We start from the raw sequence: 20,000 nt of genomic DNA on the forward strand, positions 1-20,000 counted from the left end.
CGCCCCTCGTGGCTGCCACCTCGACGCGCCGGGAGAGCCCGCAGCCGTACCGACGCGCGCCAAGGACCAAGCCGGCCCCGCTGCTGACCGTACCTGCGGTCGGCTGACTGTGCGGGGTGCCGGGGCGCCGGCCTCCCGGGGGTCCCCGCACTCGGAGGGTCAGCTGACTGCGAGGTAGCTCGTTCCTAGGCTTCCAACCCCTTCACGTTTCTGTCCCGCTAACTGGATTAGCAGTTAAAACAGAGTAGGAAAAAGAGGCGACAGACTTAAGGTAAATGAAATGATGAGACAGTATTCACCGATACTCTACATGACAAAAATTTTGTTTTTTTATCTTTTTTTTCTTTTTTTTTTGGGGGGGGGAGAACACTTAAGTCCTACTCTGTTAGCTAATTTCAATGATACAACAGTCATCAAAAACAGTCACCGTGTTTTACATTAGATCCTCAGACCTTCCTCATAACTGAAAGTCTCTCCCCACTTGTCTAGCACCCCCTGCCCAGCCCTTAGAAACCACTATTCTGCTCTCTGCTTCTAGGAGTTTGTCCCTTTTTTTTTTTTTTTTAATGATTCCATATATAAGTGATACCGCACAGGATTAGCCTTCCTCTGTCTGGCTTAATTCACTGACAAAAATGGTTTTGATTTAAAGTCTATTCTGATAGAACTAGGCTTGTGGCATTAATCAAATTGCTATAAATACAAATTTTATCTAATATTAATACAAGATATTTTCATTTGATCACTTTTATGCAGCGTTATTCTTCTTTGAGAACTCCAAAATCACCCATAAGAAATGAACGCTACCTCTGATTTTTCTGACAAAGCAACGTGTGCTGTTCGTTTGGTGCGTACAACTTCACCTCTCTCGGTATAGACGATGTTTGGCTACGTAGACTAACACCTAGTTTTTCCTCTTGTCATTATTCAGGGCAAATCTGAGTTTGCTCCGTCTGCTGCCTCTCCCGGTACAACCTGTGAACCTGCACAGGAAGCCACAGGAAAATTGAAACTCTCAGAAGAGATCATCCAAAAGGAGAAAATTATCCCCTGTGGAGTCAGCCCTGAGCTCAGGATGCTGCTAGAACAAACGGAAGGTAAGAACAATGAGACCCACCGTACACCGAATTCTTAATGCTACAATCACCAAGGTGGCTTGTCTTAATTACACATAACAAACATATAATGTTTATGTAGCAAATTATATACAAATGCATAATATTATCTAAGATCTGAAATTTCCATAACTGAGACTATAGAAATGTATGTTTGAAAAATTAAGTCAAACTTTAAGGGTAAATAATGAAATACAATTCTTTGTCCTTGTATCTCAAAGTAATCTAAAAAAATGTCCAGCATCTTGTGAAATTAAAACATAATTCAACCAAAAATATTTTTGACAAATATTTTCTAAGACAGATAACATATTTCAAATGGTTGTGAAAAATGGTGAATTCTCTCTACTCCAGTCACATGTGTGGAAACATACTGAATTTCATTATTAAGAGCGTGTTAAGAGATGTTACAGAGTTACACAAAAAGCTCATTTCTAGTTGAGACACCGCCTCTCCCTGGGTTAAATATGGCATCGAATATTCTTAGCCTCCCCCTCACCCAGACAGGAAAGAAAAATCTTGAGATCAAAACCTTACATATTAGTGACTTCTATGGGATACACTGGCCAGGAGCTAAGTGAACCAACAAGTTGGGGGGGGTGGATCAAAGTGTATTTGCTACAAGTTTAGCAAACAATAGAGTGAATCTCTAATATGAGGCAGGAATTGTAGATTTTCCCCACAGTGATATGATCTATCATGTATCTATTAGGGTTATAATTTCAAGTAGTTTAAAAAATAATAAGAATAGTAAATAAAAGGTAGAAGAATAAAAAAAATATTTTTAAAGAATGTGTGTAAGACTAGAAGTAATAAGGCGGTTATACAGTAGAGAAAAACTCTGGACAGAAGCAACCGTAGGGAACAAGAGTTATTCCAACATCCGTTATAAGGACACAATATGTAAATGATCAAATTGCCAGAGTTTCACTTGAAATTTTAGTTTTCTTTAATTTGCTAAATGGCATTTAAAGTATAATATGCTATTATCCTGAGTATTTTTAATACTGCAGGTAGCATTTTGTCTTAGTTCTCATGACGTATCAGTGGTTTACTGTTTAATTACATTTATTGTATTTCCCCCACAAATCCTACATAAAAAGCGGAAGCCAATGAGAAGATAAGTTTCACATAAAAGAAAGCCCAATTATAACATCTATTTTCTGTTTGTGTGAGAGCCTGTGTCACCAGTGAAACAGAACATAGTTTGATATTAATAAATTCTATGGGGAAATAAGGATTTACATTTTTAGAAAGAGTACTTACTATAACATTTTAAAGGTTTTCTATTTTGTAACACAGAAGTGACAATTAATACATAACAAAGGGAAATAAAAATATAGAAAAATGCTAGACTGTTTCCATTTGCTGTAGAAACAAATCTTAAGAATCTGCTGCACAGATAATAGGGTAGGACAGTGTGCCATGGATCTAAATTTATGCTTTGAAATTATAATGAACAGTAATTAATGGTGAAAAAGTTACAGAGTAATGATGGAATACACTGACGTGTAATGGATTAGACTTTTGGATATTTTAGACAGTAAAAGCTTAGGGAAGGGGTACATGTATACATCTGAACAGAATGAGATGTCATTGCCTAAATTAATAATGCAAACTTGAAAAATAGCCCCAGGTCCAAAAGACCAATTATAAAATTCTTCTGTAAACAAATCTATATTCACCTTTTTCATGAATAATGATAACTACAAATATTTCTTCACTAAATATTACATTTATATAATAAAAATACATTTTCAAGTAAAACTTAAATAATACTTCAGTTTCTAAGGATGGTAACTTTACCTGCAAGTAAGTGTTAAGAGTGACAAAGACAGGAATAATGTTTAACTATTTATATTAATGAGTAACTTTATCTATCTATATGAAAGAATAACTTTATCTATATTAAGAACAAATAAAAACCTAAATGGGAAAAAGTTATTTAAGTATTGTAAGCAATAAAATATTATGGAAAAAAATATCAACGCAAAAATTACCATATCTTCTTCAAAGGATGTGATCATCTTAAAGGTATTTTTGTTCTATGGAAATAACACACACTCAAACTTATCTACCCTGTGAAAAAAGATATTCTCCATGTTGTTGTAAGATAGATATGGTAAGCATTTGCTACATATTATGCTCCGCGACCAAAACAATCATCGTGAAGTTAACTGCTTATTTTTCAGTCTTCTGCTCATCAACGAGAAAACACAGGTTACCTGCTGTAAATTCCATACTTCATTCCTAGTCCCTAACATCACTATTCATTATTTGCTAGGTTTTATATTCCTAGGCAAGATTAACTTGTCTGTTGTTCACTAGTGAAAGCAGACCTAACCACACGCACACAAAATGATAAAACTGTCATGCAAACAGAAGCGTTCAACCTACTAACCGTCAATAATAATCAATTTTTTAAAAGTTTGAAGTGAAGATAAAACCACGTTCTTATCAAGAATTTCAAACACTTCAAAAGGAAATTTGATAGATTTAAGTGTCCTGAGTACTAATGCATAGGACGGTGACAATATTCATCTCCTTCTGTGCACAGTGTTGCTGGGGATGGGGGACAGATGGAGGCCGGAGGGCTCAGACACACTTCCAAGCGGAAGGGACGGCGCGTCCGGGAGGTCACCGGCACGTGGGACAGGCAGCAGCACTTCCCGCTCAGCCAAAGGGTAACGGTTTCACACGGAGACACCGAAGGACTCTGGAATGGTTACGCATAGAAGACGGGGGAGTCTACCCAACACAGGGCTCATCGGTGAGGCGCTATTCAAACCCCGACCTTTGTAGTGACCCTTTTATTAAAAACCATAAATCACACTTCCAGGAATTTGTTTTACAAAGTCTTGCATAAGATATGCATAAAGATTTAGGAATTAGCATTTTCAAAGTAAAAACTAAAAATGGCCCAAATGTCTAAAACCTTAATAAAGTGACTACTGTTTATTAATCTAACTCAGAGCTATGCAGGTATTAGAATTATGTAATAGAAGAGGAATTTTCGAATGAGGCACTTGAAATTCTAAGGCATTTCAGCAATTATCCAACAACTGATTTTGGATTTAATATATCTTTAACAATTTTAAAAACTGGGGTGGGGGGGAAATCCATTATGGCGTGTGTTATAAACACATTTCAACACACCGCTCACTCTCGGGGCACCAAAACTCTCGCACTGCCTCCCTGAACCCTACCCTGAGCCTGCATGGGGGACCCGCCCGAAGGTCTGCTCCGAGGCGAGAGGAGGGCCGGGGTCCGGCATCTCAGCCAGGCGCGGCGGGGGACGTGCAGGTGACCCTCCTCTAATAGAGCGACACCCCTGTAAGGCTGCGGTCCACTTCCCCAGGCTTCGTGAAGGAGGGAGCGGCGGCTCCGAGGCCCGGGATGCCCGTGCCCGGTGCGTCAGCTCCTCCAGAGCCTGGCTCTCAGCTACACGTTCCTGCTCGCCCCAGAATAACGGCAGGACGCTAAGCCAACAGCTACTGTTACAAGCAACCCCCTTGGCTGAAAATTTTGGCTTGTCAAACAGTATTATATGATGATGTTTTAATATTGTAAGTAAATATTACAGATTTCAACTATGAAATCTACTTAGAAGTGGTAAAAACTACTTTTATCTATTTCATAGATGGGGTGTGAACAGCTCCTGTTTGAAATAATAGTTCTGCTAAAAGTAACAGCTTCAGCGGCGCGGAGGGGAGGCGCTCAGTGGGTTAAGGGTCCAACTCTTGGTTTTAGCTCAGGTCATGATTTCATGGTCCAAGAGATGGAGCCCCGTGTTGGGCTCTGTGCTGACAGTGTGGAGTCAGCTTGGAATTCTCTCTTTCTCTCTCTCTGCCCCTCTCCTGCTCACACATTCTCTCTCTTAAGATAAATGTGTAAATATTTAAAGAAAAGTAACAGTTTGAAAACCATAGTTATACAAGATTAATGAAACAGAAAGGTAGTTACAATTTGCTAAGTATGAAAAATAAAATTTATAAGAAACAAAAAAAAAAGCCCCCAAACAACCCTAGTGTAACGCATACAGTATAAACCAAGAGAATATAATCCTAACAGCTAATGAAGGAAAAGTTTTACAGTTTTTCTAATTGCTTTTCTGTGTTTCCCAGAGAAGGCAACTATATAGTATGACCTCTTTAATAAGGAAAAGAATATTCAAAATGTTTATTTCTTAAGGAACTCATATCACCATCTTAAGAAGTCTATGTCTACCTCTAACCAGATACCATTTTACCAAATTTCCAAGAAACACCAATCTAGTGCCAAGCAAAGACAGAACTCATAAAATGTTGAATGAATGAATAATTAATGAATGAAATATATCTGTAATATCTCTGTACTATTAAATGACCTTTAACATAAAACTTAATGCAATAATGAGGGTAGTAAGAGAGATTGTGGCCATATATTTACTCAGTGCAGAGGCCCACATCCACAGGAACACTCAACTGTCTTTTTTAAGGAAGGCTTCGGCTGCAAGGTGCATGTCCTACCGCCTAACGACAGGGGGCTGCGCCGGAAGGGCCGCCCTCAGTGCTTCCATGTCGTCACGTGTAAGGGGTCCGTGCCGCCTTCAGCTCCGGGGTGGAGAGAGAGGCCCTCACACTGGCTTCGGGCTTCACAGTGTCCCCCCACCGCTCCCCATGCTCCGCACACACCGCCCCAGGGGACCGATGCCCGTCACCTCTGACGCTCTCAGCCAGAAAACGATACAGCCACCACCACCCTCCAGCACGGTGGCCCGACACCCACGTGACCGGACATTCACCTGTTCTGTAAGCCCCGGGTGACGTGCTCTGTCCCCCAGCAGGACGTCCTGTGGCCGGCGTGCTCCTCCTCCGGGGACGCTCCTGGCCTTTTCACTTACTCCGAGAGATCTGTGTCATAACCACTTAGAGATACTACAAGTCACCTATTATGCTACAATCTCCTTAACGGCAGGAGACACTTCTGTCTTCGTTGCCGAAAAGCGCCTCACTCACTGGACGCCAGGTGCCACGTGCACCAAATGACTGATTACACAGAACGGTTCCTTACTTTGGCAAAGAAATACATCACTGAAAATTCAGATGTCCAAAGGATGATGAGACCTAAGCATTAAGATTATAAAAAATGGAAAAGAACTTTGTAATTTTAAAAATAGTCACTGAAATTTGATGGTGACATCACTACCGGCCTAAGAAACAGCGCTAACTTGCGCGGATCGGAAAAACCCTTTTCCCCCGTGACTCCGCCAGGGTGACCCCCGTGGTCCCTGCGTGCGGGCCTGACACCATTACCTGTAGTCACACCAGGGACATCTGTACGGCTTCTCCCCGGTGTGCACCCGCTTGTGCCGAGTCAGGTGGGACTGGGTTGTGGAGGCAAAGTTACACTCATCACATTTGAAAGGTTTTTCTCCTGCAAAACAGAAAGCAATGTTGTACATGAGTAATTATGAAAAACTAGAAATGAAAGGCTACACCTGTTATGGACAATTAAAAAAGAAACTTTTTTCCACACAAATTTTAAGGAGATAGTTTAACGGACTACTCACATTTGGGACATGTGAATATTCATTCTCAGAGTGAGAAAGTGAGAAGGTATCACTGATTTTTATTTCTGTGTGTGAACGGGAGCAAGGTATACATTATGTAGTTCAAATGTAACTTACCCAGACAGCAACCTAGACTACAGCCCGTTCCGGCACTGTATCTGGAGCTGTTTAACAGCCACGTTACACTGAAGTCACCATAAAACCTCACTGAGGATGAAACCATAAACAAGTATCTAGCAGATATTTTTTGGATATGTATTTACTAAAACCTTAAAGTTAAATATGAAGAAAAAATAAAGCTATAAACTGATAACTATTTAAAAAACTAATAGAAGGAGAAATTACAGCTCACTAAAGCTGAATAAGAAGTCCCCTTAGAAAGAGACCTCAAAGAAACATCCAAAATAATATTCAACAGCAATTCCTTGAGGGGCTAGAACCGCTGCATCCACACGTTTTACCCAGGGGCTGGGTCACGGGCTGGCACTCCATTCACAGCCAGTCCTCTGATTGGTAGCTTTCTCGGCACTGACCACCTCTCCGCACATACTCATTTAAAGGAATCATCAAATCTTAGTTTTTAACGGTACTAGCTACATTGGCAGGTAAGCACGTGAAATGTGGCTATTGAACTTTAATTAATGTAAATTTATATTTTAAATTTTAAAAACTGATACTGGACTCACCTGTAGAAAAAAGTGTGTATGGGGCAGCCTGGCAATGTGAACCTACTTTCTAAAGTGTGTCATCAAGTCTAAGTACGAATCAGAAATTTGATATAAAAATGTGGCCTCTGGACTGAGATGTACTAAAAGTATAACCAAAATGCAAACGAGATTCCGAATCCTCGAACATAAAAAATAAAATGTTACTAATGATGTCATATTGATTTCATGTTGAAATGATAATAATTGGGATGAATTTAACTATTATTTTTACAGTTTCAAGTTTTTATTTACATTCTAGTTAGTTAACATACAGAGTAATATTAGTTCCAGGTTTCGAATTTAGTGACTCATGACTGACACCCAACACGCAGCGCTCACCACCCTGCAATGCCCTGCGTGGTACCCATCCCCCACCCACCTTCCTTCGGGCAACCCTACTTGTTCCCTCTTGTTAAGAGTCTCTCTTACGGTTTGCCTCTCTTTTTCCCTCCTATGTTCATCTGTTTTGTTTCTTAAATACCACGGGAGTGAATCCTATGGTATTTGTCTTTCTCCGCCATATTTTGCTCAGCATAATACACTTCAGCTCCATCCACATCATTGCAAAAGGCAAGATTTCATTTTATTTATGGCTGAGCAATATTCCACGGTGTATTGGTACCACATCTTATTTATCATTCATCAGTTGATGGACATCCCGGCTCTCTCCAGAGTTTGGCTAACGTTAATAATGCTGCTATAAACATTGGGATGCGTGTACCCCTTCGAATCAGCATCTCTGCATCCTTTGGGAAAATACCTGCTAGAACATAGAGTAGTTCTAGTTTTAACTCTTTTTGAGGAACCACCATACTGGTTTCCAGAGTGGCTGCGCCAGTTTGCATCCCCCTTTCTCCACAACCTTGACAATGCCTGTTGTTTTCCTGTGTTTATTTTAGCCATTCTGACAGGTGTGAGGTGATATTTCATTGTAGTTCTGATTTGTATGTCCCTTATGATGAGTGACGTTGAGCATCTTTTCATGTGTCTGTTGGCCATCTGGATGTCTTCTTTGGGAAAACGTCTATGCATGTATTCTGCATGTGCATGGAACCACAGAAGCCTCCGAAGAGCCAAAGCACTCTTCAAAAAGAAAAGCTAAGCTGGAAGCATCACAATTCCAGACTTCAAATTCAATTACAAAGCTGTAGCAAGAAAGACAGCATGATACTGGCACAAAAACAGACACACAGATCAACAGAGCAAACTAGAAAACTGAGAAATAACACCCACAACTATATGGTCACCTAATCTTCAACAAAGCAGGAAAGAATATCCAATGCAAGAAAGATAGTCTCATTAACAAATGGTGCTGGGAAAACTGGACAGTGACATGCAAAAGAATGAAACTGAACCACTTTCTTACATCACACACAAAAATAATTTCAAAATGAATGAAAGACGTAAATGTGAAAGAGGAGAAACCATCAAAATCCTAAAGAACACAGGCAGCAACCTCTTTGACCTTGGTCATAGCAACTTCTTACTAAATACATCTCTTGAATTAAGGAAAACAGAAGCAAAAATTAACTATTGGGATTTCATGAAGATAAAACACTTCTGCACAGCAAAGGAAACAATCAACAAAACTGAAAGATAACCTATGGAATGGGAGAAGATATCTGCAAATAACATGTTTGATAAAGGGTCAGTATGCAAAATTTATAAAGAACCGATCAAGCTCAACACCCAAGAAGCAAACAGTCAGTTAAAAAATGGGCGGAAGACATGAATAGACATTTGGTTAACTTTAAAAAAACAAACAATTTCATCAGTTACTTTTTCATTAGAATTTTTTAAATGTTTATTCAGGGGCGCCTGGGGGGCTCAGTCAGTTAAGCCTCCGGCTTCGGCTCAGGTCAGATCTCACGTTCATGGGTTCGAGCCCTGCATCAGGCTCTGTGCTGACAGCTAGCTCAGAGCCTGGAGCCTGCTTCCGGTTCTGTGTCTTCTTCTCTCTCTGCCCCTCCCCCTCTCATGCTCTGTCTCTCTCTGTATCAAAAATAAATAAAACATTAAAAAAAAAAGTGTTTATTCAAAAAAAATTTTTTTAGAGACAAAGAGGGAGACAAAGCATGAGTGGAGGAGGGGCAGAGAGAGAGGGAGACAGAACCCAAAGCAGGCTCAGGCTCTGAGCTGTCAGCACAGAGCCTGAGGTGAGGCTTGAACTCACAAGCTGTGGGATCATGACCGGAGCTGAAGCTGTGCGCTTAACAGACTGAGCCCCCCAGGCGCCCGCTTTTTCACATGGTTGCTGGGACATGGGGCTTGCAGGACACCGGTGAACTGAGGAAAACTTCATAGTCACTTCTTCCCCGAAAGCAGTTATGACATACAATAATACTCGTCTCCAGAGACATTTTTTCTGAGTGATTTTACACAGAGTGGATTAATTTTATATATATTAATAATTCTACTTGCCACCTCTTAATTCCGATGTTTTTCGACTAGTTTTATAAGTATACTGACTTATGTAGAAAACAAAGGATGAACTACCTTGGTATAAAATTACGTAATCCAGGCAGTGACAAAACCATATCTGTCTTGAAATCAGAACGTTCAGGAACTGGTCCCCCTTTCTTCCTAAGCCTGTTTATAATGGCCTCACCGGGCTGCAGCGACAGCGAGCTGAGCACACACGTCTCGTCTGACACTGTTCTCTCTCTTCCTGCAGCCTCGGGGGGCAGATCGGAAGAAGCCACATGGACTTCGGTCCCAAACCAGGTTCTGCCACGTTTCACTCCCTGCCTGTCGAGCCCCCGACAAGATCAGAAGGGTAAAACAGGCCACCGAGCAGACACGTGTGAGGACCAGAGAAGACAAAGCACATGTAAGGTACACAGCAGGAGGCCCAAGGCCTTGTTTTCCCACCGCACAACAGCAGTGGGCGCACACGGGCAAGGGCACGCTGCTCTGGCCCGATGACGGCGGAGCGTGTACACACACCAACGGTTCTCATCAAGCTTCCCAAGCAGGAAAGACGCAAACCTTAGGCACAAAATAATTATGTGGCTTCACACAGTGCATGAATGTAACGTAGAGAGACCACTTAATAGATCCTACAAGGAAATATGTGATTTATTCCTATAAAAAGACCATATACACAGAAGAGTAAACTCCTGAAGCTGTGAGGCAGTTCTGCACCTTCCAGCCACTTGTCCTCAGGATAAATCCCATCCAGTGGTCACTGAGGGTCAGCCTGAGCTAACTCTTTCCTCTGCTGGCCGAGTCACCTAAATCGGTATAGATACTACGAGTGTAATGAAGTGACTTATACAAGATTCGTTTTCATGATGATGGTGGGTTTTCCTTTTATTTGAGAGACAGTATATGATCATCATCTTCCATCAGGCTAAAGAAAATAAGTCTATCTCTTCAAATTTGCTACAGGAACATGCTATCGTAAGAACATAAACACCCACACAAAGCATATCTGAAAAGGTTCACATTCATTATGAGAACTGAGTTGCTCATTGAATTCAATGCAGAGCGTCTTGACTGTCCCCCAGTGGACAGAGCAGTTCACGCGGACGACAGAAACACAAAGTGATGCACGCACCTGCATTAAAACACAGGTGTTCTTAATCGTTTCACTAGTCTGAAGTATCTACACTGACCGTACCAGGCAGAACGCAACTACCACCACGATCAAGACAATGAACACAGCCACCCTCCCACCGAAGGCTCCTTGTCACCCCCACCCCGCTCAGCCCATCCTCCAGCAAACTCTCATCTGCTTCCTGTCACTGCCTAGTAGTTACGTTTTTTCTAGAGGTTTATACCCATGGAAACACAGAGTATGAACTCTCTTTTGTCTGACCTCCTCAGCATTATTTTGTGACTCACTCATATTGGTCCAGGTGTGAATGTGTGTTTTGTTGCTGAGTAGCATTCCATGGTATGAATGTGTCACTATCTGTTAATTCATTCACCCAGGAGAGGACATTCGAGCTGTTTTCATTTCTGGGTGTTACAAACGAAGCTGCTATAAATCTTCATGTGTAAGTCTTTGCGTAGACATGCATTTCCCTGTCTCTCAGGGAAATACCTAGGAGTGGGTTGGCTGGGTCATTTGGTAGGTACATATTAATGTAAGTACTATGTAATATTAATTTCTTTTGTAAGAAACTGCCAAATTATTTTCCAAAGTGGTCTGCCATTTTACATTCCTATCGGCTGTGCAGGAGAGTTCCCAATGCTCCCAACCACCACTAATACACGGTAGGGGCAATGTTTCAAAAGTGTATTTTTCTAATGGTGTTGAGGATCATTTCATGATTTCATGTGCTCATCTGCCATATATTTATATACTTTGGTGAATTGTTTGTTCAAATCATTCAACCCTTTCTTTTTTCTTTTTTTGATAGAGTAAGCGAGTGTGCGTGCAAGCAGAGGGGCAGAGGGAGTGACAGAATCTTAAGCAGGCCCCATGCTCAGTGCAGAGCCCGATGCAGGGCTCAATCCCAGGATTGTGGGGATCCCATGAACCCCGGGATCACGATCTGAGCCAAAATCAAGAGTCAGATGCTCAATGAACAGAGCCACTCAGGCACCCTTCATTCAACTCCTTTTTAATTGGTTGGTTGTTTCCTTATAACAGTATTTCTAAAGTTCTTATATATTACAAACACACATCCTTTCTCATATTCATGGTTCACACATATTTCCTCCCGGTCTTTGGCTTGTCTTGGCATTCTCTTCACAGTGTCTTTCAAAGGGGAGAAGTTAATAAATGTATAAAGTTATTAACCTGTCAGTTTATAATTTTTCAATTTATGGTTTTTTCCCCCTTACAAATCAGGCTTTTGATGTGATATCCAAGAAATCTTTGGTAACCTATGGTCACAAAGACTTCTCCCCTAAATTTTCTTCTAGATTTTATTTAGTTTTGAGTTTACATTTAGATTATAGTAGTTTTGAGTTAGTTTTGTACATGGTATGAAATGTAGATCAAAGTTCATTTTTACTGTTAAAAAATTATTTGCCATGTAGATGTAATCTCTACTTCATTCCACTGACAGATTTGTCTTCCTTGATGCTAATGCCAGAATGACGTGACTACTGTAGCTTTATAATAAGTCACCAAGTCAGGCACTGTAAGTCCTAAAGTTTGATCATCTTCTTCAAAGTTCACTATTTCAGCTTGTTGCATTTCCATATGAATTTTGAAATCAGTGTGTCGATTTCAGAACAAGAAGCTTGATGGGATCTGAGTCTTCTGAGTCTATGAACATGGTATATCATCCTACTTAGGTTCGTTAATTTCTCTTGGTGATATTTTGCAGTTTCCAATGTAGGGGTTTTGCACATTCTTTGTTAGATTTATTTCTAAATGTTGTACCTTGGTCTCAAACAAGTGACAAATACAGGTATAGATCTCTTCTGTAAGATGTATAAGATGTATCTGTATCTTATGCCAATATAATACAGTCATGATTACTGTAAATTTTCCACTTTTAACATAATGGATCCATGTGGTCAACAACCTAAAAGATTTTTTTCATCACACAAATACATAAATATTTACTCCGTTAAACCTAGTGTTAAAAAATGTGTGGCGCCATAGCTCACTGCTAACTTGTTGACTCCGATAGGTCTGGTAGGCAGCATTACTCTAACCGTTTTTCATGGAGTTGGCAGGAATCTAGAATGGTAAAGAGTGAGATTGTGGACTCAATGTCTGAGTTCATGGTACAAATGAAAGGTCATCTAAGCTCTTTAAAGTTAAATTTCTTGGTTTGGAGGTTTCACATCAGCACTTAAAAAACATAGTTAATGTAGCTTATTTCATTTAAATTCTTATGCCATTTTTATGTGACAGGATTTAAACTTAACAACTTTTAAAGAAAAATATCATTGTCTCTATAATTTTAATAATTTGAAGTTCATATTAAGCAAGCATCATACTACAATGAACTATGAGTTGTCACTTCATACCCAACTTGACAACAAACACTGTAGAGTAAACTGTGTAATACTAAGAAATTTTGAGTTCTATACAGGCTGACAAAGAAAAAATATAATGCTACCAAAATATCCTACATAAAATATTATGCTATAACCACTAAGTAAGAAGGCTCAAGCATGTCTAGGCTCTTGGTATAAGAACTCCATGTCAATTTATACAAACTCCAGTTATCTCTGGACATAATGGCTAATTTATAACCCATTCATCTTGTTACATGCCCAATGCTACTGCTGAAATATGTTAATTATCATTTTTTTTCAATCCATAAATGATAATTTCTTCAGGCAATTTCAGGAAATTTCTTCAAGTAATTTTTTTTTAATTTTTTATATTTATATTTGAGAGAAAAAGAGTGACAGAGTGTGAGCAGGGGAGGGGCAGAAAAAGAGGAAGACCCAGAACTTGAAGCAGGCTCCAGGATCTGAGCTGTCAGCACAGAGCCCAACACAGGGCTTGAACTCACAAACCGTGAGATCATGACCTGAGCCGAAATCGGACGCTTAACTGATTGAGCCACCCAGGTGCTCCATCTTCAAGTAATTTCTTTAGGAAAATATACTTCTGAAATACAGGTACAGAAGTAGTTGTTTTGTTTTGCTTTTGCTTTTTTAGTCTCAATATATAGTCAGAGAAATAAATGTACCTTCTAGGTTGAAATATTTGAAAAAAATTCTACAAATTTTAAATAAGAATTCTAACTTGCTAATATTTGTTACTGCCTGAAGTGAGAAAGTTACTATCATACACTTGTTAAGGACTGATCAAAATGATTTAGTGCATTAGGGACAGTCCTTCTGAATCTTTGTCATTCTAAATCCAGAAAAAGGAGTAAATCCAAGAGTAAGTGATAACGACTCTTGAACCGAGCTGTCTATAAGTCACTAGGGCACCCTGTCCACACACGACTCAAAAAGAGCAGAACAAAGGGAAATGCCCTTTCCTCCTCTCTCCCCTCTGGGACACGACCGTACAACCTGGAGTGTGCTGCCCCTCATCCTCCCCTTACGGGCGTCAGCCTTGGCCAGAATAACCATGACCGAACGGTCCGCGTCTTGGGCACCTCGATAGGAAAGTAAAGAAAGTCGGGGGAGAACACCAGAATGGCTACGGGTAGAGAGCACTGGCCTCTGTGTGTCAACAATCTGTCCGAAAGGCTGCGCACTGCTCCTGGGAGCTCACACTTGGCGTTCCTCTGGGCAGGCTGGGGGTTGTGAAGCTGGCCAAGACCCTTCATCTCCACGTGAGGGTCTGCTCCCGTGCCCTTGAATCAAGGGTCTCTGACGGGTGATAAAAGTAAATCTTGAAATGGAAGATGTTTTGTGTCAGCCCCTAGACAGTCTGTATTGCAGTAGGGAATTATTTACGCCATTTGGAACACTTTTGATACCTATCCCTTTCCAAGCTGATTGTAATTTGCGTGGGCAGTCTGGTAAAAAGGTAAACCGCGTCAAAGAGGAATGCATCAGAGAAATACAGATTTCAAATGCACCATACAACTCTGGCCTTGGGGGCGAACAGTTGTATGTTGCTTAAATATGACAAATCCGGCATAAAAGCAAAGGGCGTAGACGGAGCTGTACTAAGCTGTTTGGCTGAAGCAAACAGTCTTACGAACTGACTTTGGTATTAAAGAATCATGTTTGATTTCTGCCACAGAGGCAGATAAATGCCACAAAGACAGATGCCTCTGTCTGTGAGACACTGTCCTATACGGTAGAAAGTTAATAGCAAAGTAATAAGGAGCTTCTGGACCTGACGTAAAATATAAAGTCGTGCCTGCTCGACGCGGCTGGCTTCGTGAGCGATCACCTGGAAGTGCCTGTGACCGCGGCGCGGCCATCTTCGCTGCAGGCGCGGCAGGAGTGTGGCTGGGCGGGCGCAGGTGGCGCACCGGGGGCTCCGCGGGTCCCCGGGCCACGGCGGGGCACGACCAGGCACGACCAGGCGAGCAACGACGGCGGCAGCAGGGATGGTTCGGGCACCGATAAACACACTTTACCACATACTCACACTTTCGACTTCCAAGGGGGCCGCTGACGATGACCCCCACCCCCCGGGCCCCTTCTCCTGTCTCTTCGGTCACTGGATGTCAGAGGGAGGCTGCTAGTCTAAACTTGAAACGGACTTTCATGTTTACAGAGGTAAGTGTGTGTCTTCAACATCACGGTAAAACGCTGGAAATTTCTCTACACTCAATACTAAGTCTAACCTCCGAAGGAGATGTGAATCATATAACCTCAAGACCTGAAAGAAATGGCACTAATTTTCCCTGATCCTTAAAAAATACTATCCTGGGCATTAAAGCTACCTATAGCTATTGGTTAAACGTAACACAGCAAGACTGAAAATGTACCACAGAAACATGTTGTTTCGTGTATCTTCATTTCATGCCGTCGTGAGTGTGACTGTCAATCAGTCACGACCTGGGCCCCACGGCAAAGTCCAACATTTAGTTACAATTGTGTTACCACACGACTGATCATCTGCACAAGGTTACCTTTGATAATAAAATTGTTCTCTTAATAATTAGAAGGAACAGGGGCTCCTGGGTGGCTCAGTCGGTTAAGCATCTGACTCTTGATTTCGGCTCAGGTCACGATCTCACAATTCTGAGATGGAGCCCCGCCCAGGCTCAGCACGGAGTATGGAGCCTGCTTATGGTTCTCTCTCCCTTTCTCTGCCCTTTGCCACCTGTGATCTCTTTCTCTCTCTCAAATAAATCAACTTCAAAAAAAAAAATTAGAAGGGAAAAGGCTATAACAGCACTGTCTCAGGCACACATAATTTACAATTAAAATTGATTACTTGGACTTATTAGTAATTATGTTATCAATTTTAATAAATATTTAAAACGTTTAATTCTTAAGTGTTCCTAACCAAGGCATCTATTTCATTTTGTTGAATCCTAAATAATGCACATCAGGAAGACGGATCCTCTTCAACGTCACCGCCTGCTCACGAGGCCCTCTGTGCTGCTGTCCCTTCCTGAGAGCAAGAAGGGACACGGTGATGACCTAACGCACACCCACTGGCCCAGCTGCAGCGGGACGAGCGCTACAGGGAACAGGTGGTTAGGGGGGGCGGAGACGCGGCCCGGAAGGCGGGGCTGCAGCCAAGCAGGTGGCCAGCTGAGGGGACAGGGGTGAGTCAGGGCAGGGAGGGGGCTCGCGGGGAGGGCCCGGCGGAGGCTGGTGGCCGAGGCGGGGCCTGGCGTGCCCGCAGCGGGCCGGCCAGCTCTCTCCGTCCTTCCGCGCACCCTGGAGGCGCACAGGGCCTGCTCTGCGCCGTCAAGGCAGGGGAATCAGAGCGTATGTTACTCCGCCGGAGTTTCCCGCGGACCCTCGAGCGCACGGATTCCCCGAAGCCCGAGCCGAGGCGGCGGCGGCGGCGGCCGGACTGACCTGTGTGCTGGCGCCGGTGCTTGGTGAGGGCGTGCCGCGTGCCGCCCGCGAAGCCGCAGAGGTCACACAGGAACGACTTCTCGCCTGTTGCGACAATAAACAGATGAGGGACTGCGGAGGTCACAGATCATTAAAACATATCTATCAAGGCTTTCAGGGTTACTAATTCCTCCAATCAAATGTTTCCATGTAAATATGTCAAATGGGAATGAAATTACCACTGCGGTTTATTGACTGTGATAAAATCTGAAAAGCACCACTGAACATAATTACATACTTGTCAGACCCATAAAAATTAGCTTTATTATCAATGGAACGGTTTTGTACAACTTCATTTCTGGTAGATGTCTTCCAGATGGGGCTGCTTTATGCACTTGAACAGTTTTTATGCATATCCTGATTTTTTACAATTCCCATACATCTGGCCTTTCTGAGCTGAGTAAAGATTGCTTGGAATAGTTAATATCCAGTATCTATGATTCTGCTTAAATAAAACATATTGAATTTTCCAACAACTGAAGGAGACGGAATTGGATTTACCTGATTCTATCAGGTTCTTCTGTAATGACTTCCTACTTAATAATATGAATTAAGTGGTTTCCTTGAACACCCTGAAGATCCCAAGTCACAATAAAATCTGCGTTACTCGGGACCAATAACAATTCAGGGCTGTTTATGTTTCTCAAACTTTCATGGCATAAAAAAGGGAGTCGAGGGATTGCTACAGAAATCATTCATCTTTAATGATAATTCTGGACTGAAAACCTCTGCAACAATTAGAGGCAGATTTGGTAGCCATAGTATTTGTTGAAAGTGTAAAAATGAGAATTCTATTTTAGCATTTTTACACAAGTGAACATTCTCCCCTACCATTTATAAATGTGGTCTATCCCTTTCCAGCCACATATTTAGGCAGTGGGTGCTGGCCAGCTGGGCATATACCCCACAAGGCTCAAGAGGAAGGGCCAAGGAGAATGAAAACGGTAACCGTAGAGAGATACAGGGAAATTATAAAATGCTTTGCAGGAACCAAACAAATCATTTCCATCTATTTTTATGTACTTTTCCATTTAGATGTTTAACGCAACAAGTCTTTCAAGGGCTTTGCCTGAGTCAGCACTTTTGTTCAAAAAATTCTGGCATATCATAACAGAAATCTAGCTTGATGTGTTTTGGAAATGGTGATTACCTTTGTGAAGCTAGAAAAGACACAAAGTCTAGGAAGGCAGAAGAACTTCCATAACCAAAAAGAGTGTCCCCTTTACTTGTCAGCATTAGTAGCTTTTCTCATTTAAACCAACATGTATTAGTAAAGAGAGGTTTAAACCAAGTGATGTTTAATCTCATTTTGCAATTGTATGTGGAAAATGTTCACTGTTAGCATTTATAAAATAAAGTTGAATTTAAATATTTTCCCTGTCTTTGCTTTCCTATTTTGGGGTTAAGTTTGTCCCTTAGAATCGTCATTTCAAGATGACAAAAAAAAAAAAAAAGAATAGAGTAGATGGCTATGAAGAATAAAGTTTAATTATAATCAGTCATTTAATTATTTAATCAATTTGGAATATAAATCTTGCCAACTAGTCGTACTATCAATTAAATAACACTGAAGGCAGACTTTTAAAAAATCCCATAAGATAATTTGCTCGTTAATGTTAACATACTACTCTAAGGTGAGGCAAAGCTGCTCCCCGCGAAGTCTTGGCCAGCACCGCGCCGAGGCGTTAGCCCCGCGAATGCGTGGGGGAGCGCTCCGTGCCCGGTCCCACGCCGGCCGTGCGGGTGCTGGTGCCAGCCAGCGAGTGAAATCTCTAGCGAGGAAAGAGCAGTCTTCCTCCTTTCAGATGCAGGAAAAATATGATTCCTTTCTCTCATGTATGAACCTCTTTGTGAGCTGTATCTTTCTTATGAGAACAGGCAATTCCTCCTGAAATGGGTGTTTTGGACAGCGACATAGGCTGCACGTACATATCAAGTGTTATTCCCTTTCCGATTTTAAGACATGTACAGGCACAAAGACAAAATTATTAATTTTCGATGCGATTCGATTTAGACACATTAGTGACCTTGATTTTCTGAAGTGTAGAATTTTATTTAGGATGTTGGTCTGCAATGTATTGTACATCATATTTAGCTTGGTGGGTTGATTTGTTTTTCATTCGAAATTCAATTTCACTGCCTTTTTTTTTTTGAGGGGTAGAGGCAATAGGGTTGGGTAGTGGACATCAGAGTATCTTTCAAAAAGAACATTTTTAAGAAAAAACTAAATGTAGTATTTCACTCAATACAGGGGGTTCATTTAACATGCCATATTTATATGATATCAGAGATCTAACGAGAGACTTTTCTTAACAACTTGAATTAGTTGCCAGTGCGCCATTTTGCATTCAAATGTAGAAAGACACGGAAACCAACCCTTTCTTTTCTATTAGAAAACAGCCACTGTCCCCTATCTCTCATTACGGTGCAGACTACAAGACCTAACAACAAAAATCCATATTATTGATCCAGCCAAGTCTCCACAATTATTCTTTAGAAGGAAACGCCGACGATAAATTACATCTGCACTGGCTTTTCATCTGCTGTTCGATATAAGTGATCTCTCAGGGCAGGCTGGGGACCTTAAATCGTCACCGCCCTTGTCAAGAAAGCCAAGGAGGCCTGGGCTTCCCACAAACTGCTTCAGAAGAACTTTTAACCTATAATTTCTAACAATAATATAGGATTCTTGGCAATCAGAAGAACATTTGGGAATGCTGATTAAAATTTATTCTTTTTTTTTCCCCTTGAAACGAAACACTTTTTGAGAGGTGTGAAGAGAAAGACCACAAAATACCAAATAGCTCATGGTAGTCAGCTAGAGACAGGGTGTACTCAGCTTCGAGCCTGGAAGGAGTTCAGGCCGCGGTCCTTAGATGGTGGAGAAGATGTCATAAACGCTGAATATAACAGCAGGGGATTGAGGGTCCAAACCGAGAGCTCTCGGGACCATGCCTAGCAGAGGGGTTCTCTTAACGCTGCTTTTACTATTGACCACATTAATTCCCGTGTGGTCCTCTAAATGTTGTGAGGTAAAACATGGGTGAATTTGTCCCCTTGAAATATATAATTATCTAAAAAAAATTACAGTAGTTAAATTCAGATTCTTTTCCATGTATTAACAAAAACTCCTGGATCTGATAGTATTCTCTTAAGAGAAAGATTCATCTCATTCAAAATTCTCTAAATGGTCCACAGAACCAAAACTCAATGTTCAAA

The 20,000-nt window shown here is 41.4% G+C and overlaps 1 protein-coding gene across 9 annotated transcripts in view; it reads right to left on the bottom strand.

The window, feature by feature from the left end:
* The window catches only part of ZNF407 (zinc finger protein 407), a 473,145-nt gene that overhangs the window by 200,655 nt on the left and 252,490 nt on the right, over positions 1–20,000 (bottom strand). For 8 of the 9 annotated variants that reach the window (XM_029921740.1, XM_029921735.1, XM_029921742.1 and 5 more), the window contains exons 6-7: positions 16,743–16,826; positions 6,410–6,530 (exon numbers count right to left, since the gene is read on the bottom strand). In XM_029921740.1, the coding sequence (XP_029777600.1) occupies positions 6,410–6,530; positions 16,743–16,826 (205 nt within the window). Of the gene's footprint in view, positions 1–6,409; positions 6,531–16,273; positions 16,327–16,742; positions 16,827–20,000 lie in introns of those variants that run through there. The other variant, XM_029921744.1, reaches the window with a different exon arrangement.

The sequence above is a fragment of the Suricata suricatta genome, chromosome 14 (genome assembly GCF_006229205.1).
Source record: "Suricata suricatta isolate VVHF042 chromosome 14, meerkat_22Aug2017_6uvM2_HiC, whole genome shotgun sequence".
NCBI classification, from domain to species: domain Eukaryota; kingdom Metazoa; phylum Chordata; class Mammalia; order Carnivora; family Herpestidae; genus Suricata; species Suricata suricatta.